Below are 22110 nucleotides of genomic sequence, written 5' to 3' on the forward strand. Positions count from 1 at the left end.
TATCCAATGCTTTTCTTATTACGGTTTCATATTCTAGTAGGATGCGAGATACCTTTCACCAATCCATCTTGTTCTTGTTATTAAAAGAAAAAAAAAAAAGATTTAAGATAACGGTAAGACTTTAAAATCTATCTCTATAGAGAAAACATAGAAAAGAGAAAAGAAAAAAGAAGAGAGAAAAAAAAAAAAAAAGAAAAGAAGAAAAGAAAGAGATTAAAAAAAAGCAAGAAAATAAGGAGATAGGAAAAAAAAAAGGAATGAACAAAAAAAATGAAAGCAAAGGAAACGAAAGGAGAAAACGAAGAAACAAGGGAAAAAAAATAGATAAAAGAATAAGAAAGAAAAACAAATAAAATATTAAAATTAAGAGAAGACGTCGTGGGGATGATGTATTCCTTTTTCCTTTCTCCAACAAAGAAGACGCTGGTTGGCCACGAAGATCTTTGGCACCGTCAACTTCCCGCCGCGCTCCTCCGACTTCAGGTTGCTAGAGATGGGCTTTAGCAACGGGTGGTAGGGAGATTTGGGTCATGGTGCCGTTACGGTTGGAAAGATTAGGGACGAATAGAAGGCGAATAGGATATTGCATCGGGAAGGTTAAGGATGGTGTCTTTTTTTTTTTTTTAATGATGATTATCTGCAGCTAATTTTTGAAATAATAATAGTTTAAATTAGCTGATGTGGTCAATTTTTTATTGGGCTAGTCTGTGGCTGGTATGATGGCTAAGTCCACCTAATATTTTCTCTTGAGCCGGAGTATTGATTTGAGCACTCGCAATTCCTTGGGTTGGACGTGCGCGCTCCCTCGTATACCTGCCACCTAATTTCTTCTCTCTAATCGTATACCTGCCACCTAATTTCCATGCATCCCAACTACGTACTCCCCCGTGGCCTACCTAATTAAGTACCCAATCCTGCAAACTGAGACTAAACTAAAGCCTTTTTGAACTATAGTTCAACATCCAAGTACATTTTCGGGGGAAAAAAAAAAAATCTTGGACGGTTCGTTGTCATAACAGAATGCACCTAGTTCAAGATCAAATACTCTTGGCCAAGGAGCTAGTCTTAGATTTCTTTTAAAAAAAATAGGTTTGGCAAGCTTGTCGTTTTGTGATCATTGAGTCCCTCACTTGCCAGGGGAGGGATAGGTCAGATCATTGATGTTTTTAATCAGGTTTGGATGAGAATGGATTCTAAAGAGAGAGCCAGAGACGGGAGAATGAATTCAAGCTCGATTGAATTCATATATGTTAATTGTCTACCAATTACGATATCTGGGTATCGAGTTGATGGCAAAATATATGGCATATACCTAACTTTTTCAGCTCAGCAGAATAATGCCTAGTCTTGTTGATTTTTAATTTGATTGGAATCGTGGCATAGCCCCAGTCTAAATAAAAAAAACTGTCTATATTTGGTATACATGTCTAGATCTGACAAAGATCATAACCGAAATCCACGTACCCAAACCAAACACGAATGAGATAGAGCTCCATTTACCGCATCATCGCTTGATATACCTACTCCAGGGCTACCACAGCCAACCACATCCTTCATCCATGCGGGGCCAAAACATTACAACCATCATCACACGAGGGAATTATTTTAGAGGATGTTTGGTTGGAGAAAGTTGGGCCTGAAATAAAAATAATAATGGGTGACACTCTCATCCCAATCATTTAGTTGGGGGAGTTTCATTCCAGTTCTGATTTCAGGACGGCATGCGACTAACCCAATGCCCCTAAAATCCAGTCCCTATTTTTTCATAAGGATTCAAATTTTCATTCTAATTCCAATTCCAATTACGAATCAAATACTTCGAGAAATATAGCTATTTCGATTCTCATTCCAATCACAATTTCGGACCAAACCAAATAAAAGTACTAAAAGATGTTGGGTTCATGATCCGAATCGAAATTGAAATTGGAATGATTGGAATGAATCGGAATAGCTGTATCTCCTAAAGCATTCCGTTCATAACTAAAATTAAAATCGAAATAGAGTTTTAAATCCTTATGGAAGAGTCCGAATTAGGTTATAAGGTGATTGAGCCATGCTAATTCCAATCCGAAATTAAAATCAAAATGAAACTTCCTTCAACCAAATGGTTAAATAGGAGTCATCCATCCTCATTCCCATTCCCATTCCAGTTCCCAACTCCCCCTAACCAAACACTCCCTTTCTTTTTAAATATTAGAAAAATGATGTCAAACAAAATTATTATTTTCTTAATATTATCTACCCATTTGTGAAAACTAAAATAGACATTATAATCATATTTCTTTATTTGAAAAAAATCCTAGAATAAGACTTGAGTTGTGTGAAATAATATTCATTGTTATTCTCAAAATGGTAAGGGCTAGTTACTTTAAAAACTTTGAATTTTTTGAAGATTTTTTATTTTTATTCTAAACTTCAACTTATTGTAATCATATCATTTAACTTTTAAAATATTACACTTTCTCTCTTAACTACTACTTCCATCTAAAGACCTGAGTGAAATGGTCACTTGCCATCACATGACACTTAATAGATGCTGATGTTGCATAAAATTAGCTAATGTAGAATTCTAAGCTCCTCCTTCTCTCTTTTTTTCTTTTTCTAACTAGGGTTTAAACTCCTCCATTTTTCTTTTCTTCCTCTTCTATCCAGGGTTTACTTTTTCTTTCCTCTTTTCCTCCTCTTCTGGATAGGATTTTTTCTTTCCATTTTCCTCATCCACTACTATCTTCTTTAAAATCTGCATCATTTCTACCTCTTCTTCTAGATATTTAGAGAAGAGACAAGTACGTGGGCTTAGTATAGTTGAAGGAGTTTCATAACTTTCATAACTTTAATGAGCTATTGTATAAGAGATTTACTTTTCATAGCATATACTCTATGAAAATGGCTTGTTTCTCAAGAGTTATAGAGGCGTTGCAGTGAACTTGATTGTAGTAGTGGAGGCAGTTTTGGTGATGGTGGTGATCATGATGGAGGGCTTTGGAGTTGATGATGATAGAGGTAGAGGTACCGGTAATGATGTAGGAGATGATGAAGTTTTAGAGAATATAGTGATGAAGAGAAAAGGATGAAGCGAGAAGTAGAAATTCTAGCTAAAAGGAGAAAAGGAGGAAGAAAGGGTTTACAAAGGTTACACATCAATTATTTCATACCATATCAGCTCCCACTATATGTCACATGACAGCACGTGATCGTTTCCGTCACGGCCGTTAGATAAAAATAAGAGCTAGGGAGAAATTGCAATATTCTAAAAGTTTGGTGATCTAATTGTAATGAATCAAAGTTCAGGATAAAAATAAAAATCTTCAAAAAATTTAAAATTTTTAAAATAATTAAGTCAATGATAAATAATAGTTAAATTTGGGTACAGTAACTAAGCATTAAGTCCATGTTTCATGATAACGATGATAAGAGTTCCACTAGCCATTATAACACAATCATTGCTGTGGGGTGCTGCATGATGGCACCAAGACTCCCTCCAATATGGCGTCAAGGGAATGGTGAGATCCACAAGGGCATCAAGTCCCTGCTAACTTGCAAGCCAGGGACAAAGTGTGGGCAAGGCATTCAACAACTCTTATCAACCACACAACCACCTTGACTCACTTGTGGCCCCATATGACATTTATCTTTCCTTCGCAGCTCCGAGGAACCCGAGAACTAAATCACCTCCATCATTCACAAGGGTTTGATTGGATCGTGACATGAACACAACATCTATGCAGCAAAAAAACATTAATTACGAGGCCCAAACCTATCGCCAAAGAGCTTCCATGCTTATTATTGCGTTCAGACCGATGGCTTTGTTAACTAAATGGTCTTTTTTACCTGTGTGTGATCACCACATGGAGCCTAAAGAAGGGCATTTCAGTTGAGAGGCTAACTGTCTGTGGCATTATTGAGATTCTAGTACAGTACAGGGGTAGTTCATAAAACCCATATGTGACCGTTGCAGATCGCTATTTTTGGCGGGGAATGCCAGATCAATTTTTCTGGTCTGGCTGAGAAAACACAGGAAAAGACCCCTTATTTCCCCCCCTTCCATACCTTCACAAGGGTGCGAAACCCTTCTTCAATTCTGTCTCCTCCCCAATCATCCGACGGAATTTCCGATCAAAATGAACAACCTTATGACGGTAATTCCCTGTTCTTTTGAGTTATTTCTCTCTTTTTCTCATGAGGTGAATTCTGAAATTATTTCCATTAGAATCAAACATAATTAAGTTTCATTTTATGGTGTACATTGTTTATATCTTGCTTTGTTGATGATTATCCCTTCATGTGTTACAGTAGAAGGATTAATATGAACCTTTCCAAAAAGATGGGAAAATCCATCAACTTTCATGGCTGGATATGGTTTGACTTGACTCTTTGAGCTTATTTTGATTACAAAACTAACAAAAAGATGACATTTGTTTGTTTGATCATTAGTTGATCTGTAATTTTGTTGCCCGTTTCTGGATTGGTTTCCCAAAAAAAAGGTTCATGCAGTGTAGTTGGAGATTGTTGCTGGCTTTTCAATGTTATCGGTTATACATGTCAGATGTCAGCGAAATTTCTCCCCATAAAATGCATTTTTTTCTTAGATGGCCTATGCTTAAGCACAAATTATAGTCTGAAATCATTGGAAAGGCTTTGCAAAAGTCAAGTAGGCCCACATTATCAGTGCATCTCTCATGCTTTCTAATATAATTCTTTTTAGAAGATTCAAAAAATAAATATATGTTATGGGAAATTGCACAAGCACATGCTAAGTACCATGCATCAGGTCAAATGTAAAGTATTTGATGATTGGTGGAGAGTGGTACTGAACATTTCTGAAATTTGTATATGGAAATGAATGCTGATAAGCAAATTTGCTTGTTAAGGTTCTTTGTCATGGCTTTTTTTTTTTTTTTTTGATTTTTACTCCATTTTTTATTTATCATATGATTCTAGTTATTAAACACCAAGCAAGACTAACCACCAAAATATGGAGGGGGGCAAAAAAAAAAAGCATCCTCTGTATGAAATAATATTAGTGCTTTCTGCAAGAATATATACTTTTTAGTAATTATTCAGGGAGCATAAATCTAGAAGAACCAAACTGATCACGTTGATTCTGTTAACCAGAATAACCACATTTATGTAGCTAAGTTAAACTTTTCCTTTTTCACATTTGTGCAGCAACTAGTTGGATTTTTCTACTTATGATGTCTTTTACAGGAATCCTTTGAAAGGGTCATTGGACGATATGCTGGAGAGGGAGATATTGAATCAGGGAATGGGTTTTCGCCCGATGCTAGAGATATGGGGATGGATGGGTTTTTCAAAAAGGTTGATCTTTCTCCCTTATCTATCTTTGTCAAAGTTGAATGCTGAATATAGAAATGATAAAGAACAGAACAGGTCTTAGTTCCTGCAGTTTAATTCCCAGGTATAAAACATATTTAGTGATTTGTTGCACATGCAGAACAACTTAGTTCCAATCATCAGAATTCAGAACTGTACATGATCCAAAGCTGTTGAATCTAATTATATGACCTTGAACTGCTTGTGTATCCTTTTTCCTTTTCCCTCGTAGGGGTATAACTAATCTATTGATGGTACTAATTTCAGGTGGGAGAAATAGAGAAACAAATTGAGAGAATTACCACCCAATTGCATAAGCTTCAGGTAAGATTTCATCAGACATGACCCTTACATACCGAATGCATTATCTTTTTGAAGAAAATTACAAAAGTACTACTTCCTTATATGTCTGAAAAAAATTATCATCTGTTAATTTAGACTGCCAATGAGGAATCTCAGCACGTAACAAAGGCTTCAGATATGAAAGGTATATCTAAAATTTTTCATTTGAGAATGCTGCCATAGTCCTATCAAGACATAGTCCGCCATTCTTCGATATCTTTCGGATCACTTAATTGTGCATCATCTTTCATTTCAGCAATCAAACAAAGAATGGAGAAGGATGTAGAGGAAGTCAAAAAAATTGCTCTGAAGGTCAAAACAAGCCTAGAAGAAATTGATAGAGATGTAAGTTTTCTCATTTCTTGTTATTCATTTCCTTCTTTGCTTGCTGCATAATGCTTTAGATGTCGTAAATTATCTCACGTAACATGATGAGCAGCATAGACCTACCTAACAATCAAATGTGAGTGAGAATATTTTTTTCAGTGTTTTTGTGATAAGAGATGTTTGTCACACTATTTTACTTCCTGCAGAATTTAATCAACAGGCAGAAACCAGGATGTGAAAAAGGGACAGGAGTAGATCGGTCAAGAATGGCAATGACTCTGTAAGTAAGTTACTATGCTCATGTGAATGGTTTGATCGTCCAAACAAATGATTTTGCTACACCTGCCAAACGGCATGATGCATAAAAATGCAATTACTTGATTTTACAACAACTGAAGATTGAATAATGAAGGTAGAATTTATTAGCTCTATTTGGTCAATGTTTATTAGCAATTATCACCTGTCTTGGAGAATATACTTCCTATTTTATTTTGACTTCTAAATACAAGGATGCAATGGTCTAGAAATATAATCACAGACAGTCAGTTCCCTGCATCTTAAAATACAGTCATGCGGTGAAACGGGGAAATAAACCAAAAAGAATTTGCCATATGACAAACTATGAACTGATTAATTGTTAGCCTCTTCTGTCACATTTACATGGCAATTGAAACCTACTTTAGCTAGGACTCAAGTGGGAAGGTGTTTTAACTTCTATTCTGTTTTTCATGGTGCAGTGCACTGAAAACCAAATTAAAAGAGCGAATGTCCCAGTTTCAGGTGCTTAAGTTCATCATCTAATTCAGAAACAGAACGCATTGTATTGTGTCTAATATGTAAGATTGATCCTATTTCTTGATCTTTTTTCCAGACTCTAAGGCAGAGCATCCAAGATGAATACCGTGAGGTTGTTGAGAGAAGAGTGTTCACAGGTAACATTTTGTTGACACAAATAACATGATAATAAGGCTTGCATATGATGTTTGTCTTTCTTCTACTCTCGCAGTGACAGGAACAAGACCTGATGAACAAGTAAGATGATTTTCCTATGTTAGATAACTCCTATTTCACTTGGCTTACAAGCTATGAATCCCATTTGTTAGTTTTATGATGTTTATGGAGCAGATGATAGATCAACTGATAGAGACTGGGAAGGGTGAGCAAATCTTTGAAAATGCTATTCAAGGGCATGGCCGAGGACAGGTAGCCGTTACCCATCTTCACTTTCTAAAACAGCTGACATCAAAATCATATTACTAGGAGGCCAAGAAACTGCTCCTAATAGTTTTATTCCTACAGATTGTCGATACATTGGCAGAGATTCAAGAGCGACGTGACACAGTCCTCGAGTTAGAGAAGAAACTTCTTGATCTGCAGCAAGTATGTTGTTATGAAGAAAATCGTTACTCTTTTACCTTGTAACCTTCCTGACTCTCTCTCTCTCTCTCTCTATATATATATATATATATATATTTATGGGCGGAACTTAGGAGTCGAAATATTATCCATCAACTTCTGAAAAATCTTCAACAGCTTGCTTTTAATTACTGGCTTTTTAAGAAACAAATCTTATATTGCGTCTGATGAGATTTCCCCATCGTCTCAGATGTTCCTGGACATGTCAGTGTTGGTCGATGCACAAGGAGATATGCTGAATGACATTGAAGCTCAGGTGACACGAACTTGCATATTACAAATTCCCACTAACAAAACAAAAAGGAACAAGAAACAAGCATCGCCTCAAAGTGTTCCACTTCTCTTTGTTCTGATGTTGAGTACTTTCCGCCTAGGTCACCAATTCCGTTGAGCACGTCCAAAAGGCAACAGCGAACCTACAAGAAGCAAGGAAGTTGCAGAAGAACTCCCGGAAGTATGCGTGTTTTGCCATTCTCATCCTTCTCGTCGTCATAATCATCGCACTCTTCGCAGTTCTGAAAGCATCCAAGTCATCGATGTGAGAACCGATGCGTGCCAATAGATGCATTGCTGTTGATGGAAGCTAGAAATGTATTCATTGTGTTAAAACACTCTCCCATAGCTTCCCTGTGCTGTTCAATCATTTTCTTCCGCTCAAAGTTTTGCCAAATGTTTGATGCCCAAGAAAATCCAAGATATATCTCTTTCACCAACCATAAGAGCATTACTATAAATACCTACTTTTTACTATAATGAGTCATTATGGTTCTTTTTTTTTTTTTTTTTTTCATTTTATTTGTATGACGCTAAGTAATGTTTCAAGACCGAGGCAGGTTTGCTGACCATCGCAGGATGCCTTGCTGAAACGAAAAACACTCACACGCACGCAAAAAAAAAAAAAAAAAATCATCATCATCATCATCATCATCTTGTCCAATCCCAAGATGGCAACTCCCCATCATCATCTTGTCCAATCCCAAGATGGCAACTCCCCTTGATCATTATTGCCATTCTTAATTACTTGCAGGGTATATTTGGATGGAGACATTAATGCAAGCACTCACACTAAGACAGATTGCCAGATAGATAGGCGGCGTCCTCAACAGTTTAATTGTCTGAAGCCACCTACATTGGCCCAATGCTCCACCAGCCTCTATCGGACTTGAATCATGCAGATTAAGGCTGCCAAGGTAGAAGCTAAATGGCCCCACAGATTCAGCAGAACCTTCCACTGCCTGAACAACCGCAATGGCCTATACTAATTTCAGCACATTCCAAACCTAGATTCAGGGCTTCCTGTTTCAGAACTATAATCCAATGCAATATCATCAGCAACATTGTAGTCTTAAAATTTTTATAAAGAGTTCCACGATAAACGAAATTTTCCCTATTGCCAAAAAAAATTACAATTTCCTGGAAATTTATTATCAAGAAAAATACCAATGAGTAAATGACAGCATGTTTACAGAATTGAGTCTATGATAGCTGAAATTGCTGAGAATATTCCAAGTCTGTCCCACATGCAATCATGCAAGCACCGACTCTAAATACAACATTAACTCGGAACATTATGGCCAGTGGTGCATTTAGTATCAGAAATAAGAGTAGGATTCACAATAGGATAATGACTGTCAATATTTGCATGGCCATGCCCCTAAAACCTTGGCCACAGAATGCATGGCCCAAGAACCTATTTTTAGCTGCTTCCCGAGCTCCAGTCCCTAGTATTGGAATCAATCAAGCTTGACATTGGAATAAAGAAGGGTGTCCCTTGTAAGCGGCATGTTCAGTAGAAGGTAGACCTGCAAGGCCAAAGACATTATATCAGCATCTATAACTCCTAGGCTTTTGAAATTCGTGAGAAATTGTAACTATCTCCATGACACAACACATACAGATACTTTTATGAAAACATGTCTTCAGATTCTCATGGTTTGAAAAAGTAGATCCGGCCCTTGTAACAAAAAAGTGTGCTTTTATGCAACAATCAGCAGGTCTAATTAATATTTTTTTATGGAATAAAGAAATTTCATTTTTAAATTCTAATTTATTCAGTATTGAGGATCTTCCCTCCACTAATTAGCTGGTGGTAAATAAGGGGGCACTCCAATTTCACCATATAAAGTATGGCTTACCGATGCTTGATCCGAGGAAGAATACAAGGTTGGCCATATAATAGGAAATAGGAATTGTCATTTTCAGAAGTTTTTTCTTTAAAAAATAAAATGGTTTAGATGAAAGCTGATTTTAAAGTGATTTTCTTGCTTCAGTATGTTCGAGGGAGGGGAGAGAAAAGAGGGGGATGGTGGCACAAGGAGGGTGCGGGTGGCACTCCTGAAATAATAAGTAATGATGAGTAGCAATTTATTTTGTTCAAGTCAAAAAAGAGCAACAACTGCACCATGCATTCAGAACCTTCAGAATTAAATGGGGGAAGGGGTGGCACAAGAGTGGACCTTAAAGTTTTGTTCCTTAAAATATAAATAAAAGCTATGAGCTAATGGTTCTCACCCCAATAATAGTTGACACGAGAAGGATAACTCCAGTTATCCAGGCCAAACTTCGCCTGACTAGCAACACCTCTGAAGTTGAATTAGTTGTGCTTTCTTCTTCTAACCATCGTGAAATCCGTGCAGAAAAAGTCACGTCTAACATCGCTCCTGAGTGGGAAGAAGGCTCCTCATTTGACATGGTAATTAGGACAAGTTTCCCTGCAGCAGCAAAGGATTTAATAAAAACAACAAAACAGGAGAATAGGGAAAAAAAGTTATTGCACAGTTGTGACTCCATGACAAGTCAATTAAAGACCAGTATTCAGTTTAACTGAGTCGGAAAAAGACCTAGATGCCTTTTCTTTACTTAAGCAAACTAACGTAGAAAAATTGATTCTTGTTAAAAATCAAAAAAAGGTTGGAAGTTTTCAGAAAGTAGTAAAAAGCAAGAAAAATGTATAAAAAAAGAAAAAAAAAAGAAAATAATAGCACTAATAAATTCAAGACAAAAATCAAAATTAACTTGCTCATGGTTAGAAATAGTTTGCAACCACTTAAATTTTACAAAAACAAAAAAAACAAAAAAAAAAGACCATATTTTCATCAACATACTAATCAGACAAATGTTTTATATGGAAACAACCAAGAATTTGTTAAAAATTTCAATAAAACTAGAGCTAATGAAAAGGCCCAGATCCAAAATTCAACAAGCATCACAATAGAAAAATGATATACATCCATTCATATTAAGATATAGTAAGTTAGCTCAATGATGGACTGCTTCTACTTCCATATATGCAGATGTTAACAGAACAATTGATGAAAAAATTTTGCTTACAAAATGGTTTTCCAAGCTGTGAAGAGTCTGGGTATTGCTTGCTCATGCAATGTGCTAAGTATTTACAAGCCGCTTTTGTCATTAAGTTGTTTAACTAAGAGAAGGACCAATATTCTGCAGCCTACATTATGGAAACCCTACAAAGGAAGAAAAACCTAAATGATTTATTTTTATTGAATCATTAATTGCTGTCACAGGACTTTGCGGGTGGACTGATATGTTTGCTGTGTGGAGCATGAGTAGAAGTCCAGATGTAAATCTACAAGGCTACAAAAATGACCTCCATAAGCCGTCCGTAGCAAATCAAATAACTTGGCAAGAGTTGTCTGGAACAACTGTACTCCCTGCTGAGTAATGTCTTCTGACCCATATTCTTCTTCCAGCGCCTGTATCACAGTCATAAATTTACCAGCACATACATGGTCAAAAGTAGCAAAAAAATTTTCAGCATATAGATATCACAAACCAAAAGAGAATACAACTTAGTGTCCACACAGAAGTGCTTAAAAAAACACTAGCATGAGATATTGATATTAACTGACCAACCCACCTAAACAGCAATTACCATACTAAGATATGAAAGGAAGTGATTAGGTAAACTTTCACGATCAGCAACAAGTCACTTAGATTCGTTCATGTTTGATTACAAAGGATGCATGATAATATTGTGCTACACAAGCCAAGCCAATGTATACTTAAGGTAGGCTACATCACCTCACAAACAATCCTCATGCAAATTACATGAACATGTTGTATGGATACAGAAATTACACGAGTATACATTGCCAAAATCTCTGGCTAAAAGTATATTAAAATGATGAAGCGTCATCAACACCTATTCACAGATAATATGTGCTAAAATGAATATGATATGATCCATGATATCAAGACCATAAAGAACTAATAATAATTTTATAAAAAAAATTGAAATCACCTCAATGCCTGTGAAATGGCCTATCAACAATTCTGCACGGCTTGCACTGCTATGAGCCAAATCATCATGAATCTCCACCGCCTTCTTGATGCTTCTAAACAGGGATACAAGACTAGATGCAAAATGCAGGTCCGCTTTCTGCAAGACATTAGCACTCAACCTGTCAGAAACTAAAACTGCATGCTTGCATAGGTGATGTCACCAAGAGAGGATCCCCAAACTTTGAACACAACCTGTATATATGTCAATTAATTTAATGGGCAAGAAAATGATGATACACTGAATCACTCAAAACATCATTCCAGATCCTCTTGAGGAAAAATCCATGGGAACGACAACAAAGTTCAGTGACCATTGTTTACTGATCATTATGACTAAAATTATTAACCATGCAGTATAAAGTGGCCAAATGAAATTTTTGCTAACAAGACAAATGGTTCATCATGATCTACAGCAAGATATTCAATTTTTGATAACACAAACTGTTCATTACAATGTACCCTTGGAAGATGCATGGGGGCCAAAATTCAATTGGTTTAGATACTTTTTGGTCATGGATAAGAATGAACGAATGGTCCTCCAACTAGAAAGATGTTATTTCAAAAATCACTTGGAACACAGTAAGAGAGTTTCTATGACATCCATTTTTTGTCTTTAGGTGTTTCAACAATACAACAAACAGTTTAGGGGATTAATTTAGTCACCATATTCATATGTATATAAAAATAAAAATACATAAGCACATACTACATACAGATATATCTCTACCATATATAAAAGTGAAAACATGGGTGAAGCGAATAACGGCTGTAAATCTCTATAAACAAACTCCCTTTTTCAGTTGACAACCCCTCCTCAGTATATTCATCCAAAAAAAAAAACTTAGACAAAAACAAGATAAGTACATCCATTAAAAAACAGAAGCATATACATCAATTCACATTATTCAGAAAAATATGACAGCTAAAGCCAAACCATTGCGCTCATGCACACATACACTCACAGAAAGAAGAGGGAAATTTATGATTGACCTTTGAAAGATGCAACTTTAAACTGCTACCACTTGGCAAAGGAACACTCAATTCTCCATCTAGGGACTTGACAGAACCAAGATATGATCCCCTCAGCCAGTGTGCCTGCATAATTTGATATGTTAGTGCAAATCATCAAGGCTATAATCCTAATACTATATAAAAGCAACTATATTTCCAAACTTTCAATTCATGTAGTAACCCTAACTAAACTCCCCCATTAAACATGTGAACCATGCTAAACTTCTATAAAAAATGGATAACTTCGCTGGAATCCCAGAAGAAGAAGTTTAAGGGGGGAAGTCTACTCGAGTTGGTGTGTTTTTTTTTTTTAAATTCCATGCACATAAGTGTTACATCATCCAAAGCCCAAATTCATAGTGTTTGTTGGTCATAGCAAAACTTAATAACTCACTTACAATAAGAATATAATACTGCAAATATATCTTTAACAATTTCATGAAGAATGCATATCATCATCTGATCCACAATTAAATATTTTTAAACTTATCATATATCCAAAAATCTTTAGCAATTGCATGCATTTTCATGTCATTATAACTGCTTATTTTAAAAGGAGATTGGCATATCCAGCAGCTTATGAACTTGTGTACGTGAAAAATTGAACTCACAAGATTGCTGAGCTCCTTATCAACACAAGCAGCATTACACTCATCCTCTAAAGGTTCAACTAAAGTAACAACAGAAACTTCATCCTCATCTGCAAAAAATTCAAGGTCATCATAGCATCAGCTTTTTTATGTGTAATAGGTACATATAAAAAGAAGACAAATAACAATAGCATTTGTAATGTTTCCTCAACACTACTAAAGCAAAATTCACTAACCTGGAAGTCGAATTTCAGCTTTCCTTGAACCAATAATCCTACTTCCGAAGAGAGTATCCACTTGGGTGTTTAAATAGTCAGTAGACAGCAATGGCCCTGCAAGTAGAACATTGTAAGTCATGTAAACAAAAAAGAGACAAATAACAACTCATTTTGAACCTTGATTAAGTTGAAGAAACTGACCCTTAACTCCCGAAACTTCTAGAATCATAACAGCATGAGGCCTGTCAAATGGGTTGGGGGATAGAACCTCATTTAACTGCAAAAGAAATGGACCAAAGTGTCAGAGTATAACAGTGACAAAAGTATCTATGAAAAGATTTGCTTCACTGTGCACCTTATATGAAGAATCAGAAGGAAGCAACGAAGGTGGTGCAAAACCAAGTAAGACTGATGTGGCCGCTGCAACTTCATATAATGACATTGCATTGGTCTGCGACACAATAAAAATTCCATGATCAAATTATGCTGCATATAAACATAGGGTGAAAAAAAACCACAATGATGTCTTCCGAGATATACCAGATGTCAACAAAGAGAGTGAAAAGGAGGTTTAACAAGAATAAACAACGTAGCATTCCTCATCCAGCACAAGCATGTAATACACGCTAACACGGGCCAACATGGTTTCTTTTAGCAATTCTTCTAATTCCAATTGGTGTTCAAAATATATCACCATAATTTTTTTCTTCTTATCAAAGCATCAATATCCGTACCCTTGAAGAATTGTAAAAATCATTGATCTTTAGGGCTGGAACTAGGCCAAACCATACCCCTACCCAATCCTGGCCCGAATTTTTTTGGGAATTCGGGCCGGGCTTAGACCCAAATTTTTTTGAAAAATCCAAGCCCAAGCTTGGGTCCAATCCAAGCCCAGCCCAAACCCAATTGGGCTATCCCAAATTACCTTTTTTTCTTTTTTGATGTTGATGTTTGGTACTTGGAGAGGATATTAAAAAGAAAGCTAAAACAGAGGGGGACGAAAGCAACTCTCTAGCCTAAAAAATTCACATTCAACTAATATGAAGCACAATAAATCAAGTTACCAATAATATGCTCCTACACCACTGGTGAAATCCTTTCACAGAGAAATGATAAATAAACAAGCTTCTTTCTTGATAAGTTATTATTAACCAATAAGAATTATTAGAACCTGTTTGATGATTTTTTGATGGAATTCTTTCTTGGTTCAAATGATCGTTGTTTACCTGTATTCTTCATAGCAATCGAAGTCCTTACAATCGCTAAGATTATTGGAGGCTATGACAAGGCAAAAGAATAGGAGATGAGGGAGAATATGCCGTACTCTTCTCCAAGAGGTCTTGCCACTCCCACTGTCGCACTACCAACGTCACCACCACACCCCCATTATCACCTCCAATGGCACCACCATTCAAGGGGGCGCTCGCCGGCTCGTCATTCTCAAAGTCCGGTGCCGTGGCACCCTCCGATGGGGCACTCGGCTTTGATTGTTTGACATTGGCAACAGCAGCCATCGTTTCAAGTTTAATTCGATGGGTCCGAAAAGAGAGAGGGAGGGAGAGAAATAGAGATGGAGGAGGTGGCTGGAGGCACTCTCGAGTGATTTGATCTCACAACCCCATGGGATGGGGCAGGCCTCAGAGTTCCTTAAGGTGGTGGATGGAGTGCTGGAGATCGAGCAGCAAGTCTGGTGGCCGAACAGGACTAGAGGAGAGGCACCATTGTGGCTAAAAGGAGGTAATGGGCTCTAGGAGAACTTCAGAACCCTAGGCCCCAAGTCAAGGAAAAGTTGTTTCTATTTGGGATTCTACCAGACTCTTCGAGTTTGAGAGAAGAAGAGCCCTTGATTTCCATCGATTTTGGTCAAGCTGGCTCAATTGAATGAAATCAACAAAGCCTAAATGCCTAATAGACTGAGCCTAAGTGCTTAGGCTCAAGCCTAAACCTTGGGATTGGGGATCGGGCCTAAATTCAGGCACAAGCTCGGGCTAGACCAATGGTACACCCGAGCTCGGCCCGAAAAGAAAATGGACTCTATATCCAAGCCCAAACCCAGCCTAATATTGTTCGAGCCTAGCCCGTAGGCTAACTTGAAGTCAGGCCGAGCAGATGGGCTTCGAGCCGACCCAAGCCCATTACTGATCATGCCAAATAATTGTACTCAAGCAAGAACCTGCATCCTCTTGTAATACACGTTAGAATAACTGAAAGAATTTTAAAAAAAATGAGCAAAAGGTACTCTTTTAGATCCCAAGGTTTTCCACCTGCTGGAAATATGCAAAATATGTTAGAGGACACCATCATGCAACACACATGAGGATAATGATCATATATGCTCTCTTAAGTCCTTTTTTCCTCAAGTTATCATGGTTTAATCTACAAGTTGCTGAATATCTAACCTTGGCAAGGTCCAACACACTTATGTGAGATTTATCTGTACCTTTGACACTTTTCTGCATTAAACTAGAACCAACATGTGGATAATTAGGGCCTCTGAGATAACACATGTATGCACATAGTTGTGTACATATTATCTGCATGCACGCACGCACACACAAGTACATACATATACATCTCTCTCTCTCTTTGTGTGTGTGTGTGTGTGACTGTAAAATTCTAGTTATAAATATGCATGTGTGTGTGTGCGTGTGTGTCTGTAAAATTCTAGCTATAAATATGCCCTCTATTTTACATATCTATATTATAGGTTTCGTTAGTGGAGGAAATGAAAAGGTTTGCATACAGCCCTAGTCTAATCTGAGGCCTACAGCTCCCCAACCTTCAGAAGCAGCCACTGGTAGAAATGCGGAATCTATGCCTATATTAGAATCACGGGCACATCCTGTGATTTCATGAAATCAAATGTCTTAGTTTGTCACGGCAAACCACCCCAAGCTTACTCGTTGAACTGCCTCATATCTGCTTTAAGCCTTCTAAAACAGTTCTTGGGAAGATTGTTCTGAATAATAAATCACGTCTAAGTTTAGGCTTCTTAGCAAGACATCTACCATCCAGTATCCCAGTAACTACTCACAGCGAAATCCAAGACATAACAAATTTGAAAAACCCCAAAGCTGATAACCATGTGACATGCCGCATGGTAAACATTCTGTTCTTTCTTAGAGACCTAACCTTATAAAACGTTCATTTATATCATTGCACGTATCTATTCAACCTCCTGCAATTGAGAGTCTGAAAGCCGATCGGAAAATTTGATTCACCACGTTCAAAGCCCAAGTTCACGACAGATAAACCCAGAAATCCTGAAAAGACAGAACCTTGGAAAACGAAACAAAAAACGAGTCCATAAAGAGAGCCTGATCTTGGAAATTACCTCCCCTGCGGCATCCAATGGCCGATTCCGAATATATCTTTGAGAAGAGCCATCGAGAAAGAAGACCGAACGGCTACTCTCGGCCTGGACGAATAAATACATACTAATTAGCAAGATTAAGGCGAAATCTATCGCTAAATCCACTAAATCGAATAGGGTGAATCTAAAATCTGATCAACGAATGAACGAAATATTTTGGCGGATGAGACGGGGAGAAAAGGAAACAAACCCTGGCTTGAAGGCAGAGGAAGGATATCAACATCAGAAAATTAAGCTTCGCCACGCCGCGGAAATCCATAGCGGAAAAGATTGGGAAAACAGAGAGTTTAGGGTTTCTGGGATCGAGCTCCCGTGAATAGAAAGAGGATCTCCGCACAGAGGAGAAGGATAGTAGAAATATAACGTTTTGTTTATCGTGTGCCGCAGGAACACCAGAAAGGCAGGCTGTAGATGCCATTTCACGACGTGCGCCTGGGCGTAGAAGTTCTGTGCCGATGTACGGTCATCCGTCCGCTATATTATTAATCAAAATAATGTAGTTTTTAATTTATTTATAAAAATAATGTAATTCTATAAAACTTCACCATCCTCTCAAAATATTTTAATTAAAATTGATACGAAGATGATAGAGATTGATTTTCTATTTTTTCTTCTTCTTTTAAAATTTATTTAAATTAAAATTAATTTTTTTTATTTTATTTTTTTAATTAAATTTTTTTAATTAAATTTAAAATTTTTATTTTTTAAATTTAAATTATAAATTTTATTTTTTTATTTTTTTATTTTTAAAATTTAAAATTTATATTTTTCTGTTTCTTTTTACATTTAAGTAATTTTTTGAAAACGTTATTTCAAATGACCGGATATTATACTTTGTGAACATAGATACACAGAGTCTCATATGTCTCATCTATCTCAGAATTAAAATTTTTATTTTTTAAAATTTAAAAATTTTAATTTTAATTTTTTTCAATTTTTTTTCATTTTTTCTCTTTTTTATGACTTTTTTTAGGTACTTTTTCTCTTTTTTGAGATATTTTATTAACAAAATTAATTTGAAATGAAAAAAATAATTTGAAACAGTGATTTTTTTGAATTCAAAAAAAATATATTTTTTTATAATTTAAAATTATAATTATAATTTTTTTATTTTTTTAATTTTTTATTTTTATGGTATTTTTATTTTTTTAGATATTTTTTTTGAGATATTTTTAAAAATATTAATTTAAAATGAGAAAAGTAATTTGAAATGATGTTTTTTATTTTAATTAAAATTAAAATTATTATTTTTTCAAAATTTAGAAATATAATTCTTTTTTTTTTATTTTTTATATTTTTTATATTTTTTTATTTTTTTGAGTTATTTTTTATTTTGAATATTTTTTTAAAAAAATTAGTTTGAAATAGGGATACTAATTTGAAATGGTGATTTTTATTTGAATTCAAATTAAAATTTTTATTTTATAAAAAAATTAGAATTAGAATTTTTATTTTTTTAATTTTTTTATGGTGTTTTTTATTTTTTTATTTTTTTGACGTATTTTTTTTTGATATTTTTTTAAAAAAATTAATTTGAAATGGGGATACTAATTTGAAATGATGATTTTTATTTGAATTAAAATTAAAATTTTTATTTTTTTTAAAATTTAGAATTATAATTTTTATTTTTTTTATTTTTTTAGATCAATTTTTTTAGATATTTTTTAAAAAAATAATTTGAAATGAAAAAAATAATTTAAAATGATGATTTTTATTTGAATCAAAATTAAAATTTTTATTATTTTATAAATTTAAAATTATAATTTTTATTTTTTTATTTTTTTTGAAATTAAATAATTAAACTCATCATTTTAAATGGTGTTGTTGAAAACACCATTTTAAATGATAACTTTAATTATTTTTTTTTGTCATCTACGTGGAGTGGTGACGTGACGGATATAAAATGTCATTTTAAATGATATTTTACAGATTTGTATTATTTTTATAAATAAATTAAAAAGTATATTATTTTGATAAATAATTTTTTTTAAAAAAATATTTAGATATTGAACTCTATTTTATGGATCTGATCTGTCTGTTCCTGTGTCAATCCACAGCGTCTATTCCCATGCCATGTCATGGGCTCAACAGCTCAAGCCAACACCTACGATTATCATAGCTTTCCTCCTAGCCGTGTGGTTTGATTTTGATCAGTTGGTACCAGACTCACGAAAAAAATTTAAAATTTAAATCAATATAAATCAAATTAAAAAATTGAATTAAATTTTTAAATTTGGATTTTAAATTTAAAATTAATTTTTAAAAATTTTAGGTTTTGAATTTAGTGTTATAAAATTTAAATCCAATCCAAAGTTCAAGTTTTCAAATAGAATATTAGGTTCAATTTTGAAATCAAATTTTCAAATCCATAATACTTTATATTAGAGTTAGATTTAGATATAATGCAACCTAATCCAATCCATTTATATCCCTAAAATTCAACTCGGTCTCCTTGCACAATCGCTATATCAAATAATATCAAGAAAAATTAATACTGGTTGATTAATATTAGCGAATTCTTAGAGAAATATATTGATGGTTTTTCATAATCTAAGAGAAAAAAAATATAGATCTCTTTTATATTGCATTATAACTATTTTTTTTATTATCGGTACGTGATTCTAGTCGGACAATGTTTTCTTTTTAATATAGATGTCATATCAATGGCATCATGGACTTTTGGGTGCTAACCAACGATCTTTACTTGATATGCACAATTATATTTATTATTTTACGTATCTTTGAATGCAATTGTATCTATACAACTGAAGACAACTGGCACTTATTTTGTCCGTTTAAATTTCAAAAATTTAATTTACTATTATGTCTGCCTTTCTGGTACATTCTAAACGAGTCATACTTTATGGCATGCATTTTAAGACTTTCCTTGTGGGTGCCTGTGCTGCATCATATGTATTATAATTAATTTTAACATATCATAATTTAGATTAAGAGTGCAAATGAATCAAATTGACGGGCTATTCGGCCTCGACTCAAATCAGAACTGGATTCAACTCGATTATTATCAAACTCGAATAGTCGAGTCGAACTCAAATAATGAGATACTCGATTCGAAAACTCATAAATTTACTTAAATTTTTATATATATTTAATAATATTTTTTTATTTATAATATATATATATATATAATTAGTAGTTTAAAACTTGATTTTGGACTCGAACTCGAGCTCGAACATGGTTCGATTTATTTTCGAGTTGAGTTGAGCTAATTTCGAATTTTATCTATTTTTTATCAAATCGAACTTGAGATATTAATATTTAATCGAACTCGAGTATTTTGAGTCGAGTCAAATTTGAATTTCTCACTATTTGACTTAGCTTAGTCAATTGCACCCCTAGTTTGAAAGGTAGAAGAGTAAGAGGATTGATGGTTTTTATTTACTAAATCCAATAGATGTGTAAAGGTATTCAAAACAGTACTTCTAAACAGTGCTTCCATAGTTTTTCTTTTTCATCCGCAAGGGTGACCTTTAAATTTTAAATGCACCAAATATGGTTATTCAGCACAAGTCATTCCACCCAAACCTCCATAATTATGACCAAATCAAGATCAGTGGTTGCACTTTGTTTGTACCATTATCGTTTATGCAAAGACATTTCATATATTTGGTGACACAAAAATCATACAATATGATCAATATACGATAGTATAAACATAGTCTATTAAAATTCTCTCCAATATTAATATCATCTCTATTTTTTATTTTAAACAAATAAGATCATAAAATTTTATATAAAATATATTTATTTTTTATTATAAAATTATTTTTATTATTTTTTAAAAAATAACTATTTAAAAATAAAAAATTATATTTTTTACTTATCTTACTATTTCTAACGTCACTGCCAACACTACTACCGCCATCACCTCCATTATGTTCAATATTATTATTACTCCTACCATCATTATTTACACCATAAGTGCTACTGTCATTATCATGCCCAATATCACTATAATCGAAATTGCTATCACCACTGTTTTCTATCATATCTATGATACCATAGTCATCACTATAGAAAATATCATTATTATAGTCATCACATATTTCTTTTGCATTTTACTACTATCTTTATACCATTATATTACTAGCGCTCCTATTGATACGATTGTCATCACCATTATTATTATTCTTACTACTCCAACAGCTACTACGATCATTTAGACTGCCATAATTATGTTTACATTAATGTATCACCCGCACAATATGCAAAATATTTTTTATTAAAAAAATCTAAAATACTATTTTTAATAATTATATTTTTTAGAATAATAATATATTTTAATAATATTTAATAAAATAAAATGACATTAATAGAATTTATTTTATTAATAATTTTAATAAGTTTTAATAAAATATATATTTTTAATAATTTATTGATATATTATTAAAAATCATCGATATTTTTAAAATATTAATAATAAATATTTATTATTTTGAAAGCATATTATCTTTATGTATTTAAAAAAAAAAATTGATCTAAAAAAAATTACCTTCTTCTCTATCTTTCTTTATTAGAATCGAGAAATCTGGTATGGAAACAAAAAAAATATGTCTATTTTAAAAATATTATATATATATATAATTTTAAATTAATATAAAATAATAATATATTTCACACCAGATCAATTAAAAGAGTTTAATCCATGGCTAATATGATACACCATCGCTTCGATCATCAAAAAAAAGTTTAGACTTCGATCGTGTCCAATCCATCCAATTAATATATGCTATCCCCTGTAACTTTTCTACTCAACGCATTACGAGAATTGACTTTGACAAATCAACCATGAAAAAGCTCTCGTCCTTAAAATGTCTCCTAATTAATACATGATGATAGCAGGATTTTGTGGAATGTATTTTTTTTTCCTCTTAATTTACAGAAACATCATGAAAATTTATGGTATGATGGAACGTGGAGTCTCTATTTTAATACACACACATACACGCTGACACACACATAAGATTTCTAAAAAATTAATTATATCAAATATATTTTATATTTCCAAATTTTAAAAAAAATATATTTTTTTAAAATATAAAAAGATGATGCCGTACGGAATCTTAATATTGGTGGCAGAAGCCACCACCATCGCTGGCACGTTTAGCTATTTTATCTATTCCCACGTTGGGGTCCGCATCCCGGTCCATGTCGCGACGGATAACTTTGTACA

General features: G+C 34.0%; 2 protein-coding genes across 3 annotated transcripts; one reads left to right on the forward strand and one right to left on the reverse strand.

The window, feature by feature from the left end:
* The first annotated feature begins 4015 nt into the window (after positions 1-4015).
* Positions 4016-8188, forward strand: LOC105055722 (syntaxin-132). 2 transcript variants are annotated; one of them, XM_019854061.3, is made up of 13 exons: positions 4016-4139; positions 5209-5319; positions 5602-5658; positions 5773-5821; positions 5933-6021; positions 6210-6283; positions 6741-6783; positions 6875-6935; positions 7010-7035; positions 7129-7206; positions 7303-7421; positions 7610-7675; positions 7794-7884. In XM_019854061.3, the coding sequence occupies exons 1-12, from the start codon at positions 4122-4124 to the stop codon at positions 7656-7658; spliced, it is 774 nt and encodes a 257-aa protein (XP_019709620.1). In that variant the 5' UTR covers positions 4016-4121; the 3' UTR covers positions 7659-7675; positions 7794-7884. The 2 variants fall into 2 exon arrangements, with proteins under 2 accessions (XP_019709620.1, XP_010935971.1); XM_010937669.3 differs by having other exon boundaries at positions 4017-4139; positions 7303-7383; positions 7794-8188.
* A 692-nt stretch (positions 8189-8880) lies between these two features.
* LOC105055723 (uncharacterized) lies at positions 8881-17263 on the reverse strand. The gene is made up of 11 exons (XM_010937670.3): positions 17107-17263; positions 16878-16961; positions 13899-13994; positions 13745-13820; positions 13562-13657; positions 13347-13435; positions 12715-12819; positions 11684-11821; positions 11030-11135; positions 9931-10130; positions 8881-9221 (listed from the first exon to the last, which is right to left on the reverse strand). Exons 1-11 carry the CDS (start codon positions 17173-17175, stop codon positions 9153-9155), a joined length of 1128 nt encoding a protein of 375 aa, XP_010935972.1. The 5' UTR covers positions 17176-17263; the 3' UTR covers positions 8881-9152.
* Between the last annotated feature and the right edge of the window lie 4847 nt (positions 17264-22110).

Source organism: Elaeis guineensis, chromosome 12 (genome assembly GCF_000442705.2).
Source record: "Elaeis guineensis isolate ETL-2024a chromosome 12, EG11, whole genome shotgun sequence".
Lineage (NCBI taxonomy): Eukaryota > Viridiplantae > Streptophyta > Magnoliopsida > Arecales > Arecaceae > Elaeis > Elaeis guineensis.